We start from the raw sequence: 20,190 nt of genomic DNA on the forward strand, positions 1-20,190 counted from the left end.
CCTCAAGTGGCGTCCGTCTCCGGGCCGGAAAGGGCGGGGAGTGAGGCGGAAGTGAAGGTGGCTGTGTTGACAGGGGCCTTGACTGGTTCAGCAGCATGAGTCGTCCCATTGAAGGACAGATCCCCACGGAGGAGTTCGGCCCGGAGGAGGGAGATAGAAAGAAAGCTCAAGCAGGGGGGGGCTGGGCTCTGGGGCGGTGGAGGAGGAGGAGGAGGAGCCTGGGACTGCATATTCCATGGTCCCCCAACCACTGGCGCTTGGGTTGGGGATGCTGGAGTTGCAACTCCAGAAAACACCCAAGAAGGCCACTGTTTACCACGCTAGTAACCATAGGTAAGCTGTTACAGTATTTCTTTGTTGCCTGGAAACAAGCCATTTCCCACTAAGATCATAGAACCATAGAATGGGAAGATACCCCTCAGGGCCCTCCAGTCCACCCCCTTCTGCCATGCAGGACCGCATAATGTGACAGATAATAATAATAAATAACAACAACACAACATATTTATAATGCCGCCTCTCCCACAGAATTGAAGCAGCTTACAATACAAGTAAAATGCAATTGTACAACATATATTAAAATACATTCATTACTCCTCCCTGCCCCACTATACCATTCTAAAATGTCATGAACCATTAACCCTCCAGCCGTTTAAACAATGGCCAACCGGTCGTTTTCTGGCAAGTTCCCAGAAGGGTTTCCCTGGCCATCCCCAGAGGCTGAGAGAGTGTGACTTATATTGCCTAAAGCTGTTACATGGCCGAGGCGGATTCGAACCCTCGCCTTCTGAGTCCTAGTCCGGCACGCCAGCCACATGCCACGCTGGCCTCCGCTGCCTTAGGTGTAGTATATGAACACCTGTCTGTTTCAAATTGTATGCAGAAATGTCATACCAGAGAAGATAGCGCTAGACTGAGGAGGAGGAGGGGAGGAGGGAATATGAGGAGGAACATCAACAGTCTGAGGATAAACCATAATCCTAGAATGGAAGAAGGCTGAGGAAGTCCAGGGAGAAAGTGCAAAGGCAGGCTTACGGCTGACATAACCCCAGAGTGTGGTGGAGGCTTTAAGCGAGGGCAGGATGGCCATTTGTTGGGATGCTTTTTGATTGGGAGTTCCGCGCATGGCAGATGGGGCCAGACTCGATGGCCCTTGTGGTTTCTAGGATGTATGATAAAGAAAACAAGAAAATAATGACCACGGATTTGCTACATAAATTGAGTCTGGACAACCTTTTTGTACTCGAGAGGCCCTTATTGCTATGGCAGACCCAAAGGGCCTACGCATACCCCATGTATACAATTTAATGGTGTTTAGGAGATCTATAAGAATGTAATCTTACTCTTTAATTTCATTCATTATTATTTCTTTCATTTTCCTGGAGCGTCTGGGAAGGGACACAGAGCCCTAAAGGCTCCTCGGAGCAACCCGGCTGGAACCCTGGGTCAGACAGGTGAGAATTGAAATAGTTAAAGAACCCTCACCTTGGATCAAACATTGATCAGACTGGAGACTGCAGTCAAAGGCCAGAAGACACGAATGGGAGGGCATCAATGAAATAGATCTGGGTTCCCAACCCAATGCCCACAACCCTTTAAAGTGCCCTCTTGTGTGGGGACCCAAACCCATGAAATTATTTTCGTTGCTACTTCATAACTATAATTAAATAGGTGTTTTCCAATGGTCTTAGGCAACCCCCATGAAAGGGTCATTCGACCCCCAAAGGGGTCCCGACCCACAGGTTGGGAACCACTGAAATAGATAGACAAGGCCCTAAAGAGTAAGAAAAACACAACTGAGCACTAAAGTGAGGATAGTAGAATCCATCACATTCCCATCACTATGTCCGGATGTGAGAGCTGGACAGTGAAAAAGGCAGATAAGAAGAAAATCAATTCATTTGAGATGTGGTGCTAGAGAAAAGTGCTGAGGGTACTGTGGACAGCCAGGAAAGACAAGCAAATGGGCCCTTGAACAGATCAAGCCTGCAATCTCCCTGAGAGGATCAAATGGAAGCTGTTGTACTTTGGCCACATCATGAGAAGGCATGAGTCACTAGAAAAGATGATAATGCTAGGAATAGTAGTAGAGGGCAGTAGAAAGAAAGAAAGATTGCATGCCAGATGGATAGATTCAATTAGGGAAGTCATGGACCTGAATTTACAGGACCTAAGCAAAGCAATGGAGGACAGGGGGTCTTGGAAAAGCTCATCCACAGGGTTGACATGACTTGAGGTCAACCTGAGGACAGTTAACAACAACACACCAATATAGGACTAATATAGATTGAAAAATAGTAGTAATAGCCAGGCTTTAAAATATATATATATGAATTATCAACCTTAAAAACAGAAGTGTTTGTTTGTTTGTTTTAAAGTTATTTGGTTTAACCAGCCAACCCTTAGTGGCCATGGGGAGGGGGGAGGTGTTCCCTTTCTTCATTTATGTACTGTCTCAGAAGTCACAAAGGAAAGAAATCTGGAGTCCTATGCAGGGGAGTGTACTCATTGGGCTTCCTCCAAGGAGTCCTATGTGTTGCAGTGTGGTCCTCATTTTTCCCCAGAGGGGGCCTGTTGTGTGAGCCTGCCACATATGAACCATGTAAACCACTTGTTTGACACTTGGAACCACACCTCACAAAACTTTTCATGGTTGTATATGTGATGGGAAAAATCTTCACCTGTTAATTTTCCTAGTCACAGGAGGAAGACTAGATATAAAAGTCACAAACCCTCACTGATGTATTGAAGTATTGGGAAGTACCCCAAATTCCCTTGACAGAAGTCTGAACATTCCCCTCATTCAGTTATCCTTATTCTTTCCAGACATTTCATGTAAAGGCTAACTTTGCTTTAGTGTTCTGAAGTAGTTTGAAATAAGTATGTGCATTTGAAACCTAAGTATGTGCATTTGAAACCGACTGTAGAGCAGGGATCTAGTGTTATTGAACTGCAGCTCTCAGCCCTAGCAAGCATAGCCAAACAATGAGAAATATTGGGAGTTGGTCCAGCAACATTTGGAGAACTGCATGATGCTCATCCCTATAATGAAAAGTAATTCCCAGAGAGGTCTCTTTGCTTTGCAAATGCTTTGCTCTACAAATGCTTTGCTCTACAAATGCTTTGTGTTAAGGTATTTAGAGCATGTAAGGTACCACAGTTCTGCTACTGGAACCATTTGGGTCTTTTCTCTAGTCAAGATGGAAAGAAGTTGCTTGGTAATAAATCTAGTTTGTATGTTTTTAAATTAGTTTATTGTTAATAAGTATAAATCATACACATGTAACAATTCCTAATAATAAAAATCTTGAGATAAACAGCTGCATTGTTGTAAAAAACAATTGCAATGTTGTAATGGGAGAACCAACATGATCTAGCAACACTGAATACTGGGAACAAACAGAGGAGTCGAACACGAGGAATTCTGAGAATTTATTAAGGATTCTAGTACTTCAGTAATAAAGCAATTAGCGTTTTATTTTGTTTTAGCACACTGCAAAATATAGTATTCCTTCCTAGGGATTATTAAACAGGAAGTACCATAGAAATTGTCACGTTACCTTCATATCAGTATTTAAAAATCAGAAAAAATCTGCATATATGTTTCTGTGCGTTGGGAGTGCCCAAATGTGGGCTTTTTGAACCCCCTTCCTGAGTACCTATAGAAGATACCACCACACTTATCATTTATTACATTAGTATAAGTAAAACAGGTTTACTTATAAAGCAATATATTAATAATATTGCACAAAGGGTCTAAACCAAAAAAATATTATTACCATGATAACCTTTTGGCAGAAGAATGGGGTATAAATTCTATAAATAAATAAATAAATATTCAAAATGCTTTACCACACTGGTACAAATTTACTTGTAAAGCAGATTTTAAAATACCTTTTCATTAAAATATGCATACAAAACTGAGGGAGTGATTCTATATTCCTTAAGAGAGTGATTGGGATGACAATCTCCAGATGTTGTTGGACTGCAACTCCCGGTATTCTCCACCAGTGGCTATTTTGGCTAGAGATACTAGGAGTTGCAGCCCAGCAACATCTGGCGGGCCGTATAATTCTGACCCCTGGTCATAGACTATAGAGAACTTCCTTTCCATAGGCTGAAAAGCAGGTACAGTACACAAATGAATGTCTCCCTAGTACAGACATTGGAAAGATTATTCCATTGGCATTAGGGCAAGGACTTGAGCTTCCCTGGAACACATCTGGAAATGTTATGGACCCACATAATACTTCCATGTTCTCCTGACATTCACAGGAAAGGGGCTAGGAACTACACCAATCCTGAAATTATACCAGAGAATATTTATTGGAAGGGAGAAAAGAAAAAAATCTCTGTATCCTGGGGTGGAGCAGGGGCAGGGTTTGTACTATGAAAGGGTTAAACATTTACTGGGAACTTACATGATCATTTCATGACACACATTGATTTTTTTTCCCATTTGCACTGACAGGAAGAAGAAACACTATTTTTTATTAGAGAGAGTTTAGAAAAAAGTGATCAACTCACCAAAAACATGGTAAGGTTGTATTTTGTTTTTATAAAATAGGTGATTAAGTCTCAGTTGTGTTTCAGTTGATGAAGTTGAATTAACAGTCCAGTAGACTGTGCTGAAAGAAATGGTTCCATTACACCAAGTCTTTCTGTGGCATTGTTATTTAGGTTTCCATCTTGTCATCTTTTGAAAGTCGTCTGATGAAGCTGGAGAATTCAATTATCCCTGTCCATAAGCAGACTGAAAATCTCCAGCGCCTGCAGGAGAATGTTGAGAAGACACTTTTCTGCTTGGACCATGTTATAAGTTACTACCATGTAGCAAAAGACACAGAGAAGATAATAAAGGAAGGGTGAGTTGATATTCAGGACTTTCAAGATCATAGAATTGGAAGGAGCATCATAGGCCATTGAATGCAACCCCCAACTATCCAGTCTAAGAGAGAGATCTGTTCTAGCAGTGTTCCGTTTGCCACTCTCTTTTTCTACTCTGTAGAATCCTTTTAATTTTAATTCTGGATGAATTACAGAAGTTCAGAAAAGGTATGCATATAACAAAGTTGGAATTATCTTTATTATTGAACCAGGCATGTCAACAGATAGAAGCAGGGCTTTTACAGTTGACTCACAAGTTTAGAATGTGAGGTGACACAGAGGATCTTAGTGTTAAGTTTTGGGAGGGAAAGGCAAAGTTCTTCTTGAATAACACTTTTATAATCTACAATCCTTATTGTTGCTGTGTTTTATTTAAGTGGCCTGCTATTTACTATATTTACTTATTTACTAATTAACTTTTAATAGCTTGTATTGTTCTATATAGAGTGCAGGTTGTGTAAATAATGGAATGCATATGATCAAAGGTTAATAAGGACTCTGTTTGGCCTATTGTGTGACAGTGATGCTTAGCAAAAATAGTTACACTTTGTCTCTAATATTAAATTCTCCACTCTGCATGGTTAGACACAGGTAGACCAGAAGCAGAATCATTAGTTACTTACTTTGACAAATTTGCTAGGCACTTTGAACTCCTATTTGCTCAGGATTTGATGTCCTAATTACTGCAATCAGAAGAAGTGTTTAGTGAATGATTTGGTCTGGTTTTGTGAGATCATTTTCAGTTGTTGCAGCTTGATGATGTGGACATGACATTTGAGTCAGTCTGTCCCACCACATGGAAACTCTGCCATTGCCAATATTGACTGGTATGTTCTATTAGAAGTTGAGTGACCAGTTAGTCCAAGTGAATGGTAAATGTCTTTTTCCTTTAATGGGAGGTACTTGCTACTTTAAAAGAGGACATAGTGTACCCTCCTTTGAAGAGAGCCTCCCTGGACATGGGATATATAAAAGCTACTACACTGTGTTATGGTGGTTCTGCTCCCATCTACAGGACTGACTCCAGTATAGGGATGGGTATTAAGGTATGGGTTGCCACATGGGTTCTGTCCTCTTTCCCCATGCTATTTGTTATCTATTTGGAGCTTTTGGGTAAGGTTATTAGAATTTGGGGGTTTGGGTGCCATCAATATGCTGATGATGCTTAGCTCTGCTTCTTGTTGGAGGCAGTTTGGTCTGTCTAGGTGTTGAACCAATGCCTGGATGCTGCAATAGATTTGACCAATCAACTGAAGGTGAATTTCAATAAGGTGGAAGTTTTGTGGATTCGTGGTTCCTGGTTTTGGTAATTGTGACGCAGCTTCCTTAAGGAAACAAATACTGTATGTGCTTAATTATAGTGCCAAAATAAGATGTAGATTTTTGACAACTATGGCCTGAAACACACAACAAAATGATACAGCTTCAGGCTGCATTGGGGCATGGTGTTTAGATGACGCATGCCCCAAATGTGGCCTGAAACTGCTCTGAGGCCATGCTAATAACAAAATAATAACAACAAAAACTGGTCCAAGGAGGAGCAGATAGAATCTGCTCCTTCTGGCGGTTTGGATGAGGACGTGGCATGTATGTTTGCCGCAGTACTAGTCCAAACAGTGCCGGCACGGCCTCATGCTGCTCTTTTGGGCCCATCTATTTCAGACATATTTTAACATATTAAATTGTTTAATATCCTTTACTTTTGTTAAAATTTATTTTTTAGTATTTTAAATTTTAAATGGCTCTAAATTGATAGCAATTGTATTCTGCCCTGGGATCCTAGGATACAGTATAGAATGTCAATATTTTAATAAATAAGTATGCATTTTAAAGTTATTGGAAGTAATGTGAAACATGGGAGAAAAGCAAAGTATTAATCTATTTTAAAAATAATCATGACCTTTTCTTGACATTTTCATTACCATTCCAGTGATTGCTACCTTTTTTCCCTTTGAGAATTTCAAATAGATGTAGATATTCTTTAGCCTTTTAATCCTGTCACTGCCATATACTCATATTCAAGGCTGGATTCAAATGTAGTTATATGTAGAGCAAACCCATCAAAATTAATGGAACAAGTTAGTCCTGACTACAATTACACCCACTTCATTAATCGAATCTGCTCTGAGCATGACTAAATCTAGATCCCGTCAAATAATTCAAGGCAAACTTGTTGAGCAGAGCCTCTAACACAGGGGTAGGCAATCTTTTTGAGCCGGGGGCCGGGTTGCTGTCCCTCAGACAACTGGGGGGCTGAAGCCAAAAAATAAATAATTAAATAATTTTTTTAAAAAAAATTAAATATATAAATAAACCAGGACAAATGTAGGACAAAATTTTCAAATGGAAGACACTTTTTTTTAAAAAAAATGGAGGACACGCGAAAAAATTTGCTGATTTTTTTTTAAAAATGTTAATATAAATGCATGTTTCTGAGGCTTCTATAGACAATTGCCCCCCAAAGGCCCCGGCGGCAATCGGCGGCAGGACCAGGCTGGGGCCGGTCCCAAGGCCTCGCCGGGCCGCATCCGGCCCGCGGGCCGCAGGTTGCCTACCCCTGCTCTAACATGTTAACTAAGGTTCAACTGAGGTTCAAACGACTGCCTGTTTGCTGTCAGTTGCAGAATTCAGAGACATTGCCATGTTAGATTGGAATATTAGTATGTGAAAGGATCTTGTAAAACCTTTGAGACTAAATATGCAAAAGAATTGGTAATGTACTTTTTCATAGACTTGGGGGCTTGCTGCATGAGCCAAAAAGGCCATATTCCCTCCAGCCCCACATTGTCCTGTTTGGATGATGCAGACTAACCCCCCACCCCCACCCCCAGGCAAGATTCAGCCAGATCCTGGCAGACTGGTCATGGATCCAGTGGATCTGGCCATTGCCAGGGGATAAATAGCCCTTAACGCAGGTCAAAATGTCCCTAGGTTGCCAAGGAATTTCCCAGAAACTCCATGGCAACACCAGCTGTTTAAAAGGCCCTGCACACTCCTTACCTTTTTGCGCCGTTGCTCTTACTGGGAAGCCCCCCATCACCACATGTGATGTGGGAATGGGATGCCTGGCCATATGGGGTGCAGCCTGGTGCTCTGTTTCTGTGTCATATGCAGTGATGGGGGGCTTCTGAGTAGGAGCAATGGCACAGAAAGGTAAGGATGCATGCTGATAGAGGGTCTTGGGCTGATGCAGGGACTGGCATGTAAACACCTGCCTGACTATCTGCTAGCCAGAGTACCAACCTGGATGAGCAGCTGGAACAATATAGCAAGGGCTAAGCCTGTGCTTTCCTGGCTTGTTTGCTCAGGGCCTTGATTTACTTCCTCATCTGCAGATGTCAGCTGCAGAATGTGCCAGTTATCCTTATGCTTTCATGCTTCGATACTTAAAACTGATCAGTAAAAGAAAACTTTCCCCACTTGTGTACTGGCAAAAGAAAATGGTTAGCTTTGCAAAGATTCATCATAAGCACTTACCTGTCTGTGGAGCTTTGTTGTTGAACCAGCTATATTTTTCATTGCAGTCCTACGGGGAGACTGGAAGAATATTTGGGCTGCATGGCTAAAATCCAGAAGGCTGTGGAATATTTCCAGGACAATAATCCGGACAGCCCAGAACTTAATAGGGTGGTATGTACCTTGACCATCTGACTACAATTCTGTCTCTCTTCATAGCTTTCATTGCTTTCTGAATGTATTGACAGTAACATTGGTTTCAAACTATTAGTGCATTGTGAGCTCTCTGAAGATCATTAGCCATAACAGTATGTACTCCTTAAGTGTCTTATTTGTAGTAGGATCCTTGGCTGAAGCCCCGATTTAGCTTTTAAAAACTGAGTAAAATCCTCTCTCTCTCTCTCTCTCTCTCTCTCTCTCTCTCTCTCTCTCTCTCTCATGAGAGGGTTTTCAGTAGGAAATGGAGCATGCAACATTCCCGCTCCTCTTAATAATCCTCTTTGAGACAGATATCCTAAGTGCATTTTTTTAAAGAGGGAAAATTACTACATATGTCCCATTATCACTTTACTTTAGAAACTTCCATGTGAAATCACAGAACTGTTCTTTGAATACTGAAGGTGGAAGAGCACTTTGATCCTGTGGGAGTACCTTCTAAGATGGAAGTAGTCACATTTTGGTACATGTGCCTATGTTATGCTCACTTTTCTAGATCACAGCCAAAGAATGCACCTATGTCTTTGCATTTCAGCACAGTGGTAATACACATATCTGATTTTTTTCATATGTATTATTTTAACCAGAAATCACTGTTTGAGAGAGGGAAGGACTCACTGGAATCTGAATTTCGTAGCCTTATGACCCGATACTCTAAACCAGTCCCACCTATCCTGATTTTGGATCTCATCACTTTGGATGATGAAATAGAAACCCAGGAAGATGTCACCTTAGAACACCTCCCTGAGAGTGTTCTACAGGACATTGTCCGTATTTCCGGTTGGCTGGTGGAGTATGGGAGGAACCAAGGTAAGTTGAACAAAGGAATATCTTATTTTTTTAAGCTTCAGGTAAGCTGCTCTTCTCCCACCCTCCATCTTGAAATGTGAATTAAAATTTTGTCTTGGTGCTCTTGAGCTGAACAATATTATTTTGTTCTTAGATTTTTATTGTATGAAATAATTTATGGTAATTTAAACAATTTTTTTACTAAATTTTCTGTTTTATTAACTATTTTTTGAGAACTGCTCTTCAGTTTCTTTTTATAAAGAGAAGAGGACAATTCTAAAGAGAAACATTTCAGTGAGGCATAGATGATGATGATGATAATAATAATAATAATAATAATAATAATAATAATAATAATTTATTTCTATTTCCCACCTCTCCCAATGGATCAAAGCAGGATTACAAGCATAAAACCACAATAACATCTAGATTACAGTAAAATATCACTTAAAAATACAATTCAGGACTATAAAAACATCATCTAAAATGCAATATTACAGCCAAAAGTAGGATTTTCCTTAGGTTTTTCATAGAAGATTAGGGGGTTAGGCCCCCCTGGAAGAGATCTGTCTTTAGTGCCTTCTTAAAGGCATCTAAGATGGTAATGAGACGGATCTCTTCCAGCAAGTTGTTCCATAATTTAGGGACTATGGCTGTATACGCTCTGTGGAAAGTTGTTGTTAATCTGGTCTTTGAGTATTAATCTGGTCTTTGAGTATGAACCATAGTGCATTTCTTCTTTGCCTATGGACATTTTGGAAGCTTGTGGATAACCTGTTTTTCATATTAAATGACTAAACTTCATGACAAGAGGATGCTTGTTCAGAACATGTGGAAAAGATAATGTGACAAGAAGCAAGTTATAAAATGGGGTGTTTTTTGTTTTTTTTTTACTCTGTGTTCATTTACCATCATTCTTTATTGCCTGCTAATTGGTGCTCATATTTTAATTAATATAAGCATGTAGTCTTTCCTTTGCATATTTACTTGGAAATAATTCCCACTGTATTTAGTGGTGCTTACTAACATAGGATTGGTGACTTTGCATAGGATTGTAGATTTAATTCAGTTACTCCAGAATTAATATGCCATGGCACATCAGCAATGTTAATGAAATTCAGATTATATTCTATTATAATGTTTGAATTAATCATGCTCATTTCATCTACTATGTATCAATGTATGCCACAGATGTGATTTATTTTCTCAGTTGATCCTATTCACTTAGGATGGCTGATACATGATTACAAAATAAGATTACATTTTGAACAACTTTTAAATAACTGATAGATTTTCTACTTCATGGAAGTTCAGGGAAATAAGAGTTAGAAGGCATACATGTTTCAACCAAGCTTATGCTAATTTGTAGGAAATCAGTGTAATCGTGGTGACTGAAGGCAGAACTGAAAGGTGTGTGCACAAGTCTACAGCAATTCTAGTAATATCTGAGATTCTCTTGAAACAACCTAACCCTTTAAATTGCCAAGCTGTGTTACAACATCACCATGAAAGGAAACTGTGGCCCCATTCTCACTGGCACTTTTGCACTGGAAGGAACTGGGAAGCTTCGGTTTCTCCCTCCCCAAATCCCTCCGGAAGCAAGTGCTGACTACCAATCAGGGGTATTTTAACCCGAATGCCCTCTTGGAGAAATTGAAGGCGCCTGGCTGTCAATCAAATTTCAGTTCCGCAATCGTCATAGGTGACGTTTCCAGCACTCATTGGGGCATCGGAACTGTGCTTCCCCCTCCTTTTTTAAAAAAGAACCAGGCACCAGAATGTGCACATTTTGTCAAATTTAAAAACCTCCACTGTGTGTGTGTGTGTGTGTGTGTGTGTGTGTGTGTGTCTGTTGTGGGCATTTGGGTCAGTGCAGGTTATGATCTGCCCTTGGACCCGTTTTCAACCCCAAAATGCATGATCAGGGGCAAGTTCATATTCAGCAGAACCTGGGTTTTTTCCAAAAGAGACGGCTTTTTTCCCAATTGCAAATGACCCATTCTAAGGGGCATTTGACACAAAACACTTGTGTATGCCTCTGATTCACTTGTGGGAGATTCGGGGCCAATATGAGCTTCACGTGAAAGAATCGAGTTCTGATCCGGGTAAAGTGTAGTCTGCATGGCCCCTGTGATTTAGAATTAAACACAATAGACAGCTGCTTGAAGGGTATCTTGCTAAGTGATACTTAAAAATGGCTGGATGGCAATTTCATATGACTCCCAATTCAGTGCTGAGGCCTAAATCTGATTGCAAGCACCAGCTAAAGTAAACCTGTTGTATTAATGGAATATACATAAGAGTTGGTCTACCAAGTTCTCCTTGATCAGTGGAGTGTACTCTGGTTGAAATAAGCCATTGGATTTAGGCCTTAGCATTCCTATATGCATGAAAGTTACCAGATGTCAAGAATTCAGCCATTCTGTAGCCTCTTGTTGTGTTGAATGAAGAGGAAAAATTCTGGATGAATTGTGCCACTTTTCCATGTTTTTCTGGACTAAGACGAGATCCTCTTTGAGACAAGAATCTGGCTATCTACACATGGCTCTCACCTTCTAAAATTAAACATCTTTGTTAGCAAATTTCACTCCTATTAATGTAGATGAAGTTTTTTATACATAGGTATTTAAATTGGATGCTTCCATTCAGATTTTTTTCAGATTTTATGTTGTTTGTTCATGCTGGCCTTTGAGTCAGGGCAAGGCAAACTTTCCCAGTCCCAAATATCTTGCTCTGATGAGGGAACTACCATTTCCTAATACTATTTGTGTCATTGTAGAAATCTCAAGTGAATAAGAAAATATTTGCAGGGTAAGATTTCAAGTGTAATCCTATGAATACGTACCTGTTTAGAAATAAGCACCATTCATTTCTCTGCAGTTGTTTGCAAACCACTGAAGGCAGCATATCATAGAATCATAGAGTTGGAAGAGATCCCAAGGGCCATCCAGACCAACCCCCCCTGCCATGCAGGAAATCACAATCAAAGAATCCCCGACAGATGGTCATCAAGCCTCTGTTTAAAGACCTCCAGGGAAGGAGACTCCACCACTCTCTGAGGGAGTGTGTTCCACTCTCAAATAGCTCTTACTGTCAGGAAGTTCCTCCTAATGTTGAGGTGGATCCTCTTTTCCTGTAGCTTGCATCCATTGTTCTGTGTCCTAGTGTCTGGAGCAGCAGAAAACAAGCATGCTCCATTCTCAGTGTGACACCCCTTTACTTTCTTATTCTTTCTGAAGTCAGTGCAGTGGGCCAGCTTTTATGTGCAAACATGTCAATTTAATTGACTTGTGTATCACCCTGTCTGGCAAGTATTTTCAAAGCCCTTTAGTTGAGTTTACTGACTAGAAGTTCACATCTATTATAAAAACTTGACAACCTGATACTAAAATCAGGTATGGCATCTGCAGATATGGTTTCTATAGCAAAGCTGATTTTTATTCTGGATTTTGTTTGTTTGTTTTGCAAGCATGCAGGCATAGAGATTTGACTGACTTTCCTAAGTCTTGTCCGCTATTTTCTGTCTGCAGTTATACTCTTGTGTGGTCAGCATGACCTAGCCGCATTGCTTTTTTCACTTCACTGATTTATAACCTTCTTAAGCATCTATTCTATGGGTGTTCTCATCTCCCTTCTAATGGAGGCTAATGTGGACTTGAATATGAAAGTCTGTTCGTTTCCCTTGCATAAAAATCCAGATGTAATGTGTGTGTCAGCTCTCAATAATTTTAATGGTTTATTTGAAGTATTCAGTGTTCCTAACCTACTGTATATACTCACGTATATGTCTAAATTGACCCAAAAAACTGAGTCGACGTATGCACGGGTCAATGTAAATACTGTACTTTAACTCATATAAACATATACATCCACCCATTCCCTGGTAAAAGGCAAGAGTTTAACCTGCCCTGGAAGCACTGACCCCCCCTTTACTCCCTCAACAATCCAGCCTTTAGTATGACCACAAATAGTTATGACTGCTGCAATTTTGTAAGTTCTTTGGCATTGTTTTCCTTCGCTTCCTTCATTACATGCCCCTAAATTTTACCCCTGACTTACCCATGGTCATATAAAAATCCATAATTTTGGCCCCAAAACCTGCCCTCGGCGTATATATGAGGTCAACTTATAATTGAGTATATACAGTATGTATCTTGGAATCCTTATTATGACCCTCTAAGATATTATTCTTAGTCAACATTCTTATATTGCAAATAGGATATGAGATTACCTTATATCTGTATAGAGGTTGCTCTGAGCTTCTCTATCTGAAGAGTAGGATACAAATATATCCTGGGATATGTCACATATTGTCAGCCTCTGTTTCAGTGATAGTGGGCCGAGGGCCCAAACTAAAAGTTCTTTCAGCACCAGGTGCTATGTGGGGGGGTGGCAGGACTTCTGCCCTTTGGGACAAGACTTCCCCCACCTTCCTAAGCCTTCAGCTGCCTCTCCAGAGACAGCTGAAGGCCCGGGGGGGGGGGAAGGGAGAAGAAAAGGAACAGACACTCATCTCTTCTTCCTCCTCCCCTCCTCCATTCTGGACCTCTAGCTGCCCCCCGAGAAGCAACTGAAGGCCAGGAAGGGTTGGGAAGGAGGAGGAACGGGCACGTGCCTCTTATTCTTCCTCTCCCCACCACGTGCCGGGAGAAATGGAGTTGCGTGCCATCTCTGCCATGCGTACCATAGGTTCGCCATTACAGCTCTATTTCTTATCTTCAGAAGAACAGTGACTGCCTGGTAAGAAGAATAAAAGCACTAGACCTCATTAGAAGCTAACTATTTAATGAAAACTTGCATTGCAGACTTTTTTATTTTTCCAAAAGAAAAGCAGTTTTTGAAGAAGGGACTCTAGAATAGAGAAGTGAACCTTTGTCTATTTCTTCTTGCTCCACTTTCAATTCCCTATACTTATGGCTGTTTTTCTTATTACAACACCCCCCCCCCCCCCCGGTATTGATTTCTATTTTGTACTTTTTTTAGTTGGATCTGATAACAATATCACTGTTTTGTGAATTCCAGAGTACTGGTCTCTGTTAAACAACTTATGTAATATGTTGTGTCATTTTAAATTATAGAGTGAAATATTTTTTATTGGAAAAGCATGCAACCACTAGTAAGGATTAAAATATGAACATAAAAATAAGTTCACATGTTACCAAATTACTTCAACCCATTTCATTTACCTGTATCATTCAAAGGTGAGATGAGTACAGAGTTTGTCAGAGATCCCTTGAAAAATCAAGAAAGCTTTCCTCAATTTGTCTCTTACTTTGGAATAAATATGTAAATACAATCACAGCCTCTAGCAGAAGGAGTCCATTGTCTGCTTCAGAGTATCCTGCTAGACCTTGCATTTTGTAATGGCTTCAGGTACTTATCTTTCTCTGTCTTCAGCAGTCCAGCAACCGAAGCAACAGGAACAGTTGATGGTATCTTCAGGCCCAGTTTGGAGTGAGTAGAGGAGGGGGCATCATTCAGGAAAACTTTTTTATTCTTTGTAGTGAAGGGGAGGAGAATGTGTAAAAGAGTAGGTAGGAAGGCTGTGGATGAGGGACAGGGGGAATGACTACCACGTTTGTGTTTATCATAGTGGGAAATGTACCACAAAAAGGGTAAGGATGTTTCTGGGCTGACAAGTACATCTTCAGTAAAGGATACTTAATTTCTGTGGGACCCCTAAGTAAAAGTGTTTCCCTTCAGAACCTAGGAAAGCCAGATATTTCATAGGGTTTTGTTGTCTATGTGTAGTCAGTTATCAACTCAAGCCTGTAAATGAAGATTACCTGCCCTGAAATATATAGCAGAAACCTGAAATTGACTTGTGGAGCAAATTCCACTATGGGCAGTTACTTTCTCCTGCAGTGTAACAAGGGTAGCCATCAACTAGGAGGAGAATTATAGAATATAAAATTGTTTTCTCAGAAGCCTTTTTTCTAAGAGTGAACCTAGTTGATGCACATGGCATTACTTCTTGCATTACAACTAAATCTGAAATTTTAGTTGACCTTAACTCTTATTAAAATCAATGGAATTTAAGTTCCATCTAAATCTTCCAATTGATTCCTATGAGGCTTAAATTAGGAGTGGATGGATCATTCACATATTACTCTTAACATATTATATCTTTCTGAATCATTGTTAATAATAATCCTACTTCACACCATCACACTTTGTTTTACTTAACCTATTCTTTGTGTCTCTCATTCTCCTTCATTCTTTCTCACTTGCTTTCCTCTTACTTTCTTTCCTTCTCCCTAACTTCCTCAACCTCCTTCCATTCTCTACTCCTTTCTTCTCTCTCACACTCAACTTTTAAACCACAGTTTTCATGGGAAGGAAGCAACATCAATGATGTTTATCACATGATGCCACTTACCTCCCGTAGCTGCCCTGCCCCTACCCCGTTCCTTTTCATTCACGGGAAACCCGTGAATGAATTGCCAATCGCGCAATGCCACAGGAGGGAAATCCATTCTGGGGACATCTGCGTGATTGGCAATCACCTGCTGTCACTGTCCCTTCCTCCCCTTTTTAATCCTGCCACCCTTTTGGCACAATTTTGGATCTTTGAAGTCTCAAAATTTTGAATTTTTTTTAAAAAAAGCTTAAATTGTGGCTGCAGAGCTCCGCAATTGCACCAGAACAGTTGAATTAAAAAAAAACCACTAAAGGCATGCTGGGTAACAATTAAGGGAGGGAGAAGACAAGAAGGGAGCGTGATGCTGGCAGCAACCCTGGTCATGCAAATGGAAGAAGCGTGGTGGTGGTGGCTGCTCCAAAACCAGCATTTTGCTGTTTGATTTTGGCTTTTAGGATTGCAGCGAGAAAGGGGCTGGTATGATAATCTCCCTAGAGTCTATGTTATGTGCCAAGGATTATGTATTCAAGACCTACATTAGGTAATTTTGCATATGACAGTTTCATGAATAAATGTTGGGGTATTCTTTTTATTTTGGGGTTATTTCTATTTAATTCAGAACAAGTGGCAAAATCAGAGCCTTTCCTAAAATGACCCAGTTTGTTATCATGGGGAAAGGGAAGCAGTGCCAGACATCCTTATTGTAGTGTAAGCTCTTGTGGAGTAGACCTAATGCATCAGATGCATTTGATGAATTAGGCTTTGGCCCTTAAAAACATTATGACCCTTTAATTTTGTTGCAGCAGACCAGTATAGCTAGCATTTGGACAGTATCACTGATAAATATATTCATGATGCTGGATGTGTAGTTTGGAATGACTGAAGTGTACGTCTATGAAGTCTTGTGACATCTAGAATTACAGAATTTTAGATGTCACAAGACTTCATAGACTTACACTGGAACCTTTCCAAACTTGAATCTACATAAGCTTTATCTATGTTCTTGCACAGTCAGCGCATGTTTTGAAAACAGTACCATGGCTCTATAATTGTCTTTGAAAATGCAGCCAATGATTAGTGTCATGTTGAAGTAGCAATCCATTTGTCCCCTAATCTACAAAAGCTCTCTTTTATAGATTGAATTGAGCCTTATGGGCTTCTGTTATGTGACTGTATTTGCCTTCATTTTCCTTGTGGTGCAGGTTTTAACTGTCTGTGTGAGGATAAGCAGCTGTCTGCAGGAGTCCAGAGAGGAAACCTAAAGAGAGAGTCAAGACCCACTTCCTACGCCAGCGTAGCCTCTAGGGAGAGCTTTATAGAGCGGTCAGTCAGAGAATTAGGACACAACTGTAGTAAGTGCAGAAGACTCAAAAGTATAAGCAATCAGGGAGTACTGCTGAAATTCAAACTGTCAGCCTTTTTGTACCATGGAAAGAATTCTATATTTTTTCTAGCCAATAAACAGTTTCCCCAAACCACCAGATCATGTAAGTAAAGCCTGGTTAATACTTGAATGAGAGACAACAAGTGAATACCAGATGCTGTAGGTTATATTTCAGAGGAAGGCAATGGCAAACCACCTCTGAGTATTTCTTGCCCAAGCAAACCCTATGAATTTAATGGAGTTGTCATAGGTCAAGAAGTGACCCCACACTTTGCTTTAGAAATACCAGTTGTACTACAGGAGTAATCTTAAAACATACCCAGCCTCACATGATGTGATCAACAAGTAGTACAGTTTTCAAACATCTTTGATTTTCTTTTATAAGCAGGATTTTTGCTAATCTAATGTTGTCTGCTAAGTCTCACACTCAAGTGACTGAAACTTAAAATGCTCCAGATATGGGATCTTGGTGTACTAACTATTTCCTTTTCCTTTTAAAATAACATTTATTTTATTCCAGTTAATCCACATCAAAATTACCTGAACTCACAAAACAAAATGTGGAGGAAATCAAAAGTATGAGTCATACTGTTTCAGGGTATGATTTGTTTGCCCAGTCAATAAATGCTGTCCAATTTTGAATTAAATTTTTGATTTCCCCCCCTGTTATGTAACCATTATTCATATTCATGTTAAAGATACACTGGAAAAAATAAAGTACTCAGGTTTTTCTTTATATGTTTTTCTTTTTTAGACTTCATGAATGTTTACTTCCAGATCCGTTCCAGTCAGTTGGACCGCTCTATCAAAGGGCTGAAGGAACATTTTCGGAAGAATAGCTCTTCCTCTGGAATCCCTTATTCCCCAGCCATTCAAAACAAGAGGAAGGACACACCAACTAAAAAACCCATCAAAAGACCAGGTGAGTCCAGAATTTTAGGCACCAGTTTACATTGTTATGGTCCTAGAAATTCAAGACCTGGAAGTTTAATTTGTTTTCACTCTGCTTGTTGATCTTTGTCTTTTGTTATCTGATCATGCCTTAGAAGTCTCAGTTATAGTAGGATGCTTAAAAAAAATTTCCAGGAAGCCTTGAGGAGCCCTTACATAAAAACCACAGGCTAACCTTTCCTTTCCTTCTCAAAATGAAATGGTGTAAAGGAAGCAATGGGCAACAGATCTCTCATTTTCTGGACCCACTACTAGCCTAAGACTCTAATGTGTTTCACTAGCCTTAGTGGCCACATGGGCAGTTTCTTGTGCTGTTCTGACCAAGATGCTGGAGTGCTGTAGATCTTGGCTCTTTGGGTCCAGGAGGAAGGATTTTGTGTTGCATACCATGAACTATTAGTCCCAGCAAGAGTGTGTTAGTATCTCAAGGGCAAAGGGATTCCATCATAAATATAAGCAAGCTAAAATGTCATATGTTTCATCTTCTTTCACTTAGGGGTTATTCACACATTTTGTTTTGCAACATGACTATGTGAATAATCTGTCTCATGCATTCCCGATTTGTTGTTCACACTTTTTTTTATCAGAACTGTATCTGTGCACATCCCTGTGAGTTTGATGTGGATATATGTGAAACACTTTCAAGATATGCAGAGTTGTATCCTGGTTTATCCTGGGTCTATCCACATCAGTTATTAATACAGCCAACAATACAAATCTTTCAGGAAAACTCAGAAAAAAACTCCAAGATAGATTATCTAGGGTTTTGTGGGTTTTGTGGTGCTCCCCAAACTTAATTGGACACATTCGAAATCCATGTGAACAGCACAGGTTTAACCCTCTCATTATTGGGATTATTTTCACCATCTGAATAACCCCTAAGTTTGATAGAAAAAGAAAATAAGGTTTCACCAAATACATACTCATCCTCTGATCAAACAGAGCTGTTCCATTATAGAGGTTGGAACGACTTAGGGAGCTGGGGATGTTTAGTCTGGAGAAGAGAAGGTTAAGAGGTGATATGATAGCCCTGTTTAAATATTTGAAGGGGTGTCATATTGAGGAGGGTGCAAGCTTGTTTTCTGCTGCTCCAGAGAACAGGACCCAGAACAATAATAAATAAAATTTTATTTATATGCCGCCCTTCCTACGATCAGGGCGGCTCACAACAGGTTAAAATACAAACAGATTAAAATACAAAATACACAAATTAAAAAGAAAACACAATAAATCAACCCAACAGCAAAAAGCCCCATAGCCCAACCTCTAGGCCACGGTAGAGGAGGGAGGCCCACAGGATATTTATTCGGGGAATGCCTGTTGGAATAGGAAGGTTTTAACAATGGATACAAGCTGCACAAAAAGAGATTCCACCTCAACATTAGGAGGAACTTCCTGACAGTAAGGGCTGTTTGACAGTGGGACACACTCCCTCGGAGTGTAGTGGAGTCTCCCTCCTTGGAAGTTTTTAAACAGAGGCTGGATGGCCATCTGTCTGGTATGCTGTGACTGAGATTTCCAGCATGGCAGGGGGTTGGACTGGATGGCCCTTGTGGTATCTTCCAACTCTATGTTTCTATGATTGTATGATTCTAGATGGCCCACCAAGATGTGGAGAATGGTGAACAATGCCCCTGAACCCAGGAGCAAAGTATCGCCTTCTAATTTAAACTAAGAGTGAGGAACCTGTGACACTTTAGATGTTTTTGGATTATGGCCCCCTTAAACCTCGGTCAGTGTGGTGCAGAGAATGGAATAACTGTGATTTACAGATATCATTGAAAACTGTTACTGTGATTTTAAAATACCTGTGATTCAAAACTGTGATTTTCTGAGATTTCTGTGATTTTCTGTGATTTCTGTGATCTGTACACTATTTTGGAGCTCAGTAACAGAATGAATCACAGTCACAGAAAAAGTAGCAGTTCACAGTTTTGGAGGCTCAGTAGCAGAATGAATCACAGTCACAGAAAAAGTAGCAGTTCTGTGAAGATCACAGTTTGGAGCTCAGTAGCAGAATGAATCACAGTCACTGAAAAAGTAGCAGTTCTGTGAAAATCACAGTTTGGAGCTCAGTAACAGAATGAATCACAGTCACAGAAAAAGTAGCAGTTCTGTGAAAATCACAGTTTGGAGCTCAGTAACA

At 40.2% G+C, this 20,190-nt stretch overlaps 1 protein-coding gene across 20 annotated transcripts in view; it reads left to right on the forward strand.

The window, feature by feature from the left end:
• The window catches only part of EXOC7 (exocyst complex component 7), a 100,970-nt gene that overhangs the window by 49,189 nt on the left and 31,591 nt on the right, over positions 1–20,190 (forward strand). For 10 of the 20 annotated variants that reach the window (XM_042449387.1, XM_042449381.1, XM_042449382.1 and 7 more), the window contains exons 2-6: positions 4,472–4,537; positions 4,681–4,865; positions 8,412–8,517; positions 9,147–9,369; positions 17,848–18,015. In XM_042449387.1, the coding sequence (XP_042305321.1) occupies positions 4,472–4,537; positions 4,681–4,865; positions 8,412–8,517; positions 9,147–9,369; positions 17,848–18,015 (748 nt within the window). Of the gene's footprint in view, positions 1–4,471; positions 4,538–4,680; positions 4,866–8,411; positions 8,518–9,146; positions 9,370–14,745; positions 14,803–16,911; positions 17,062–17,847; positions 18,016–20,190 lie in introns of all 20 variants that reach the window. The other 10 variants (XM_042449373.1, XM_042449377.1, XM_042449371.1 and 7 more) reach the window with 2 other exon arrangements.

This window comes from Sceloporus undulatus, chromosome 2, assembly GCF_019175285.1.
Source record: "Sceloporus undulatus isolate JIND9_A2432 ecotype Alabama chromosome 2, SceUnd_v1.1, whole genome shotgun sequence".
NCBI classification, from domain to species: domain Eukaryota; kingdom Metazoa; phylum Chordata; class Lepidosauria; order Squamata; family Phrynosomatidae; genus Sceloporus; species Sceloporus undulatus.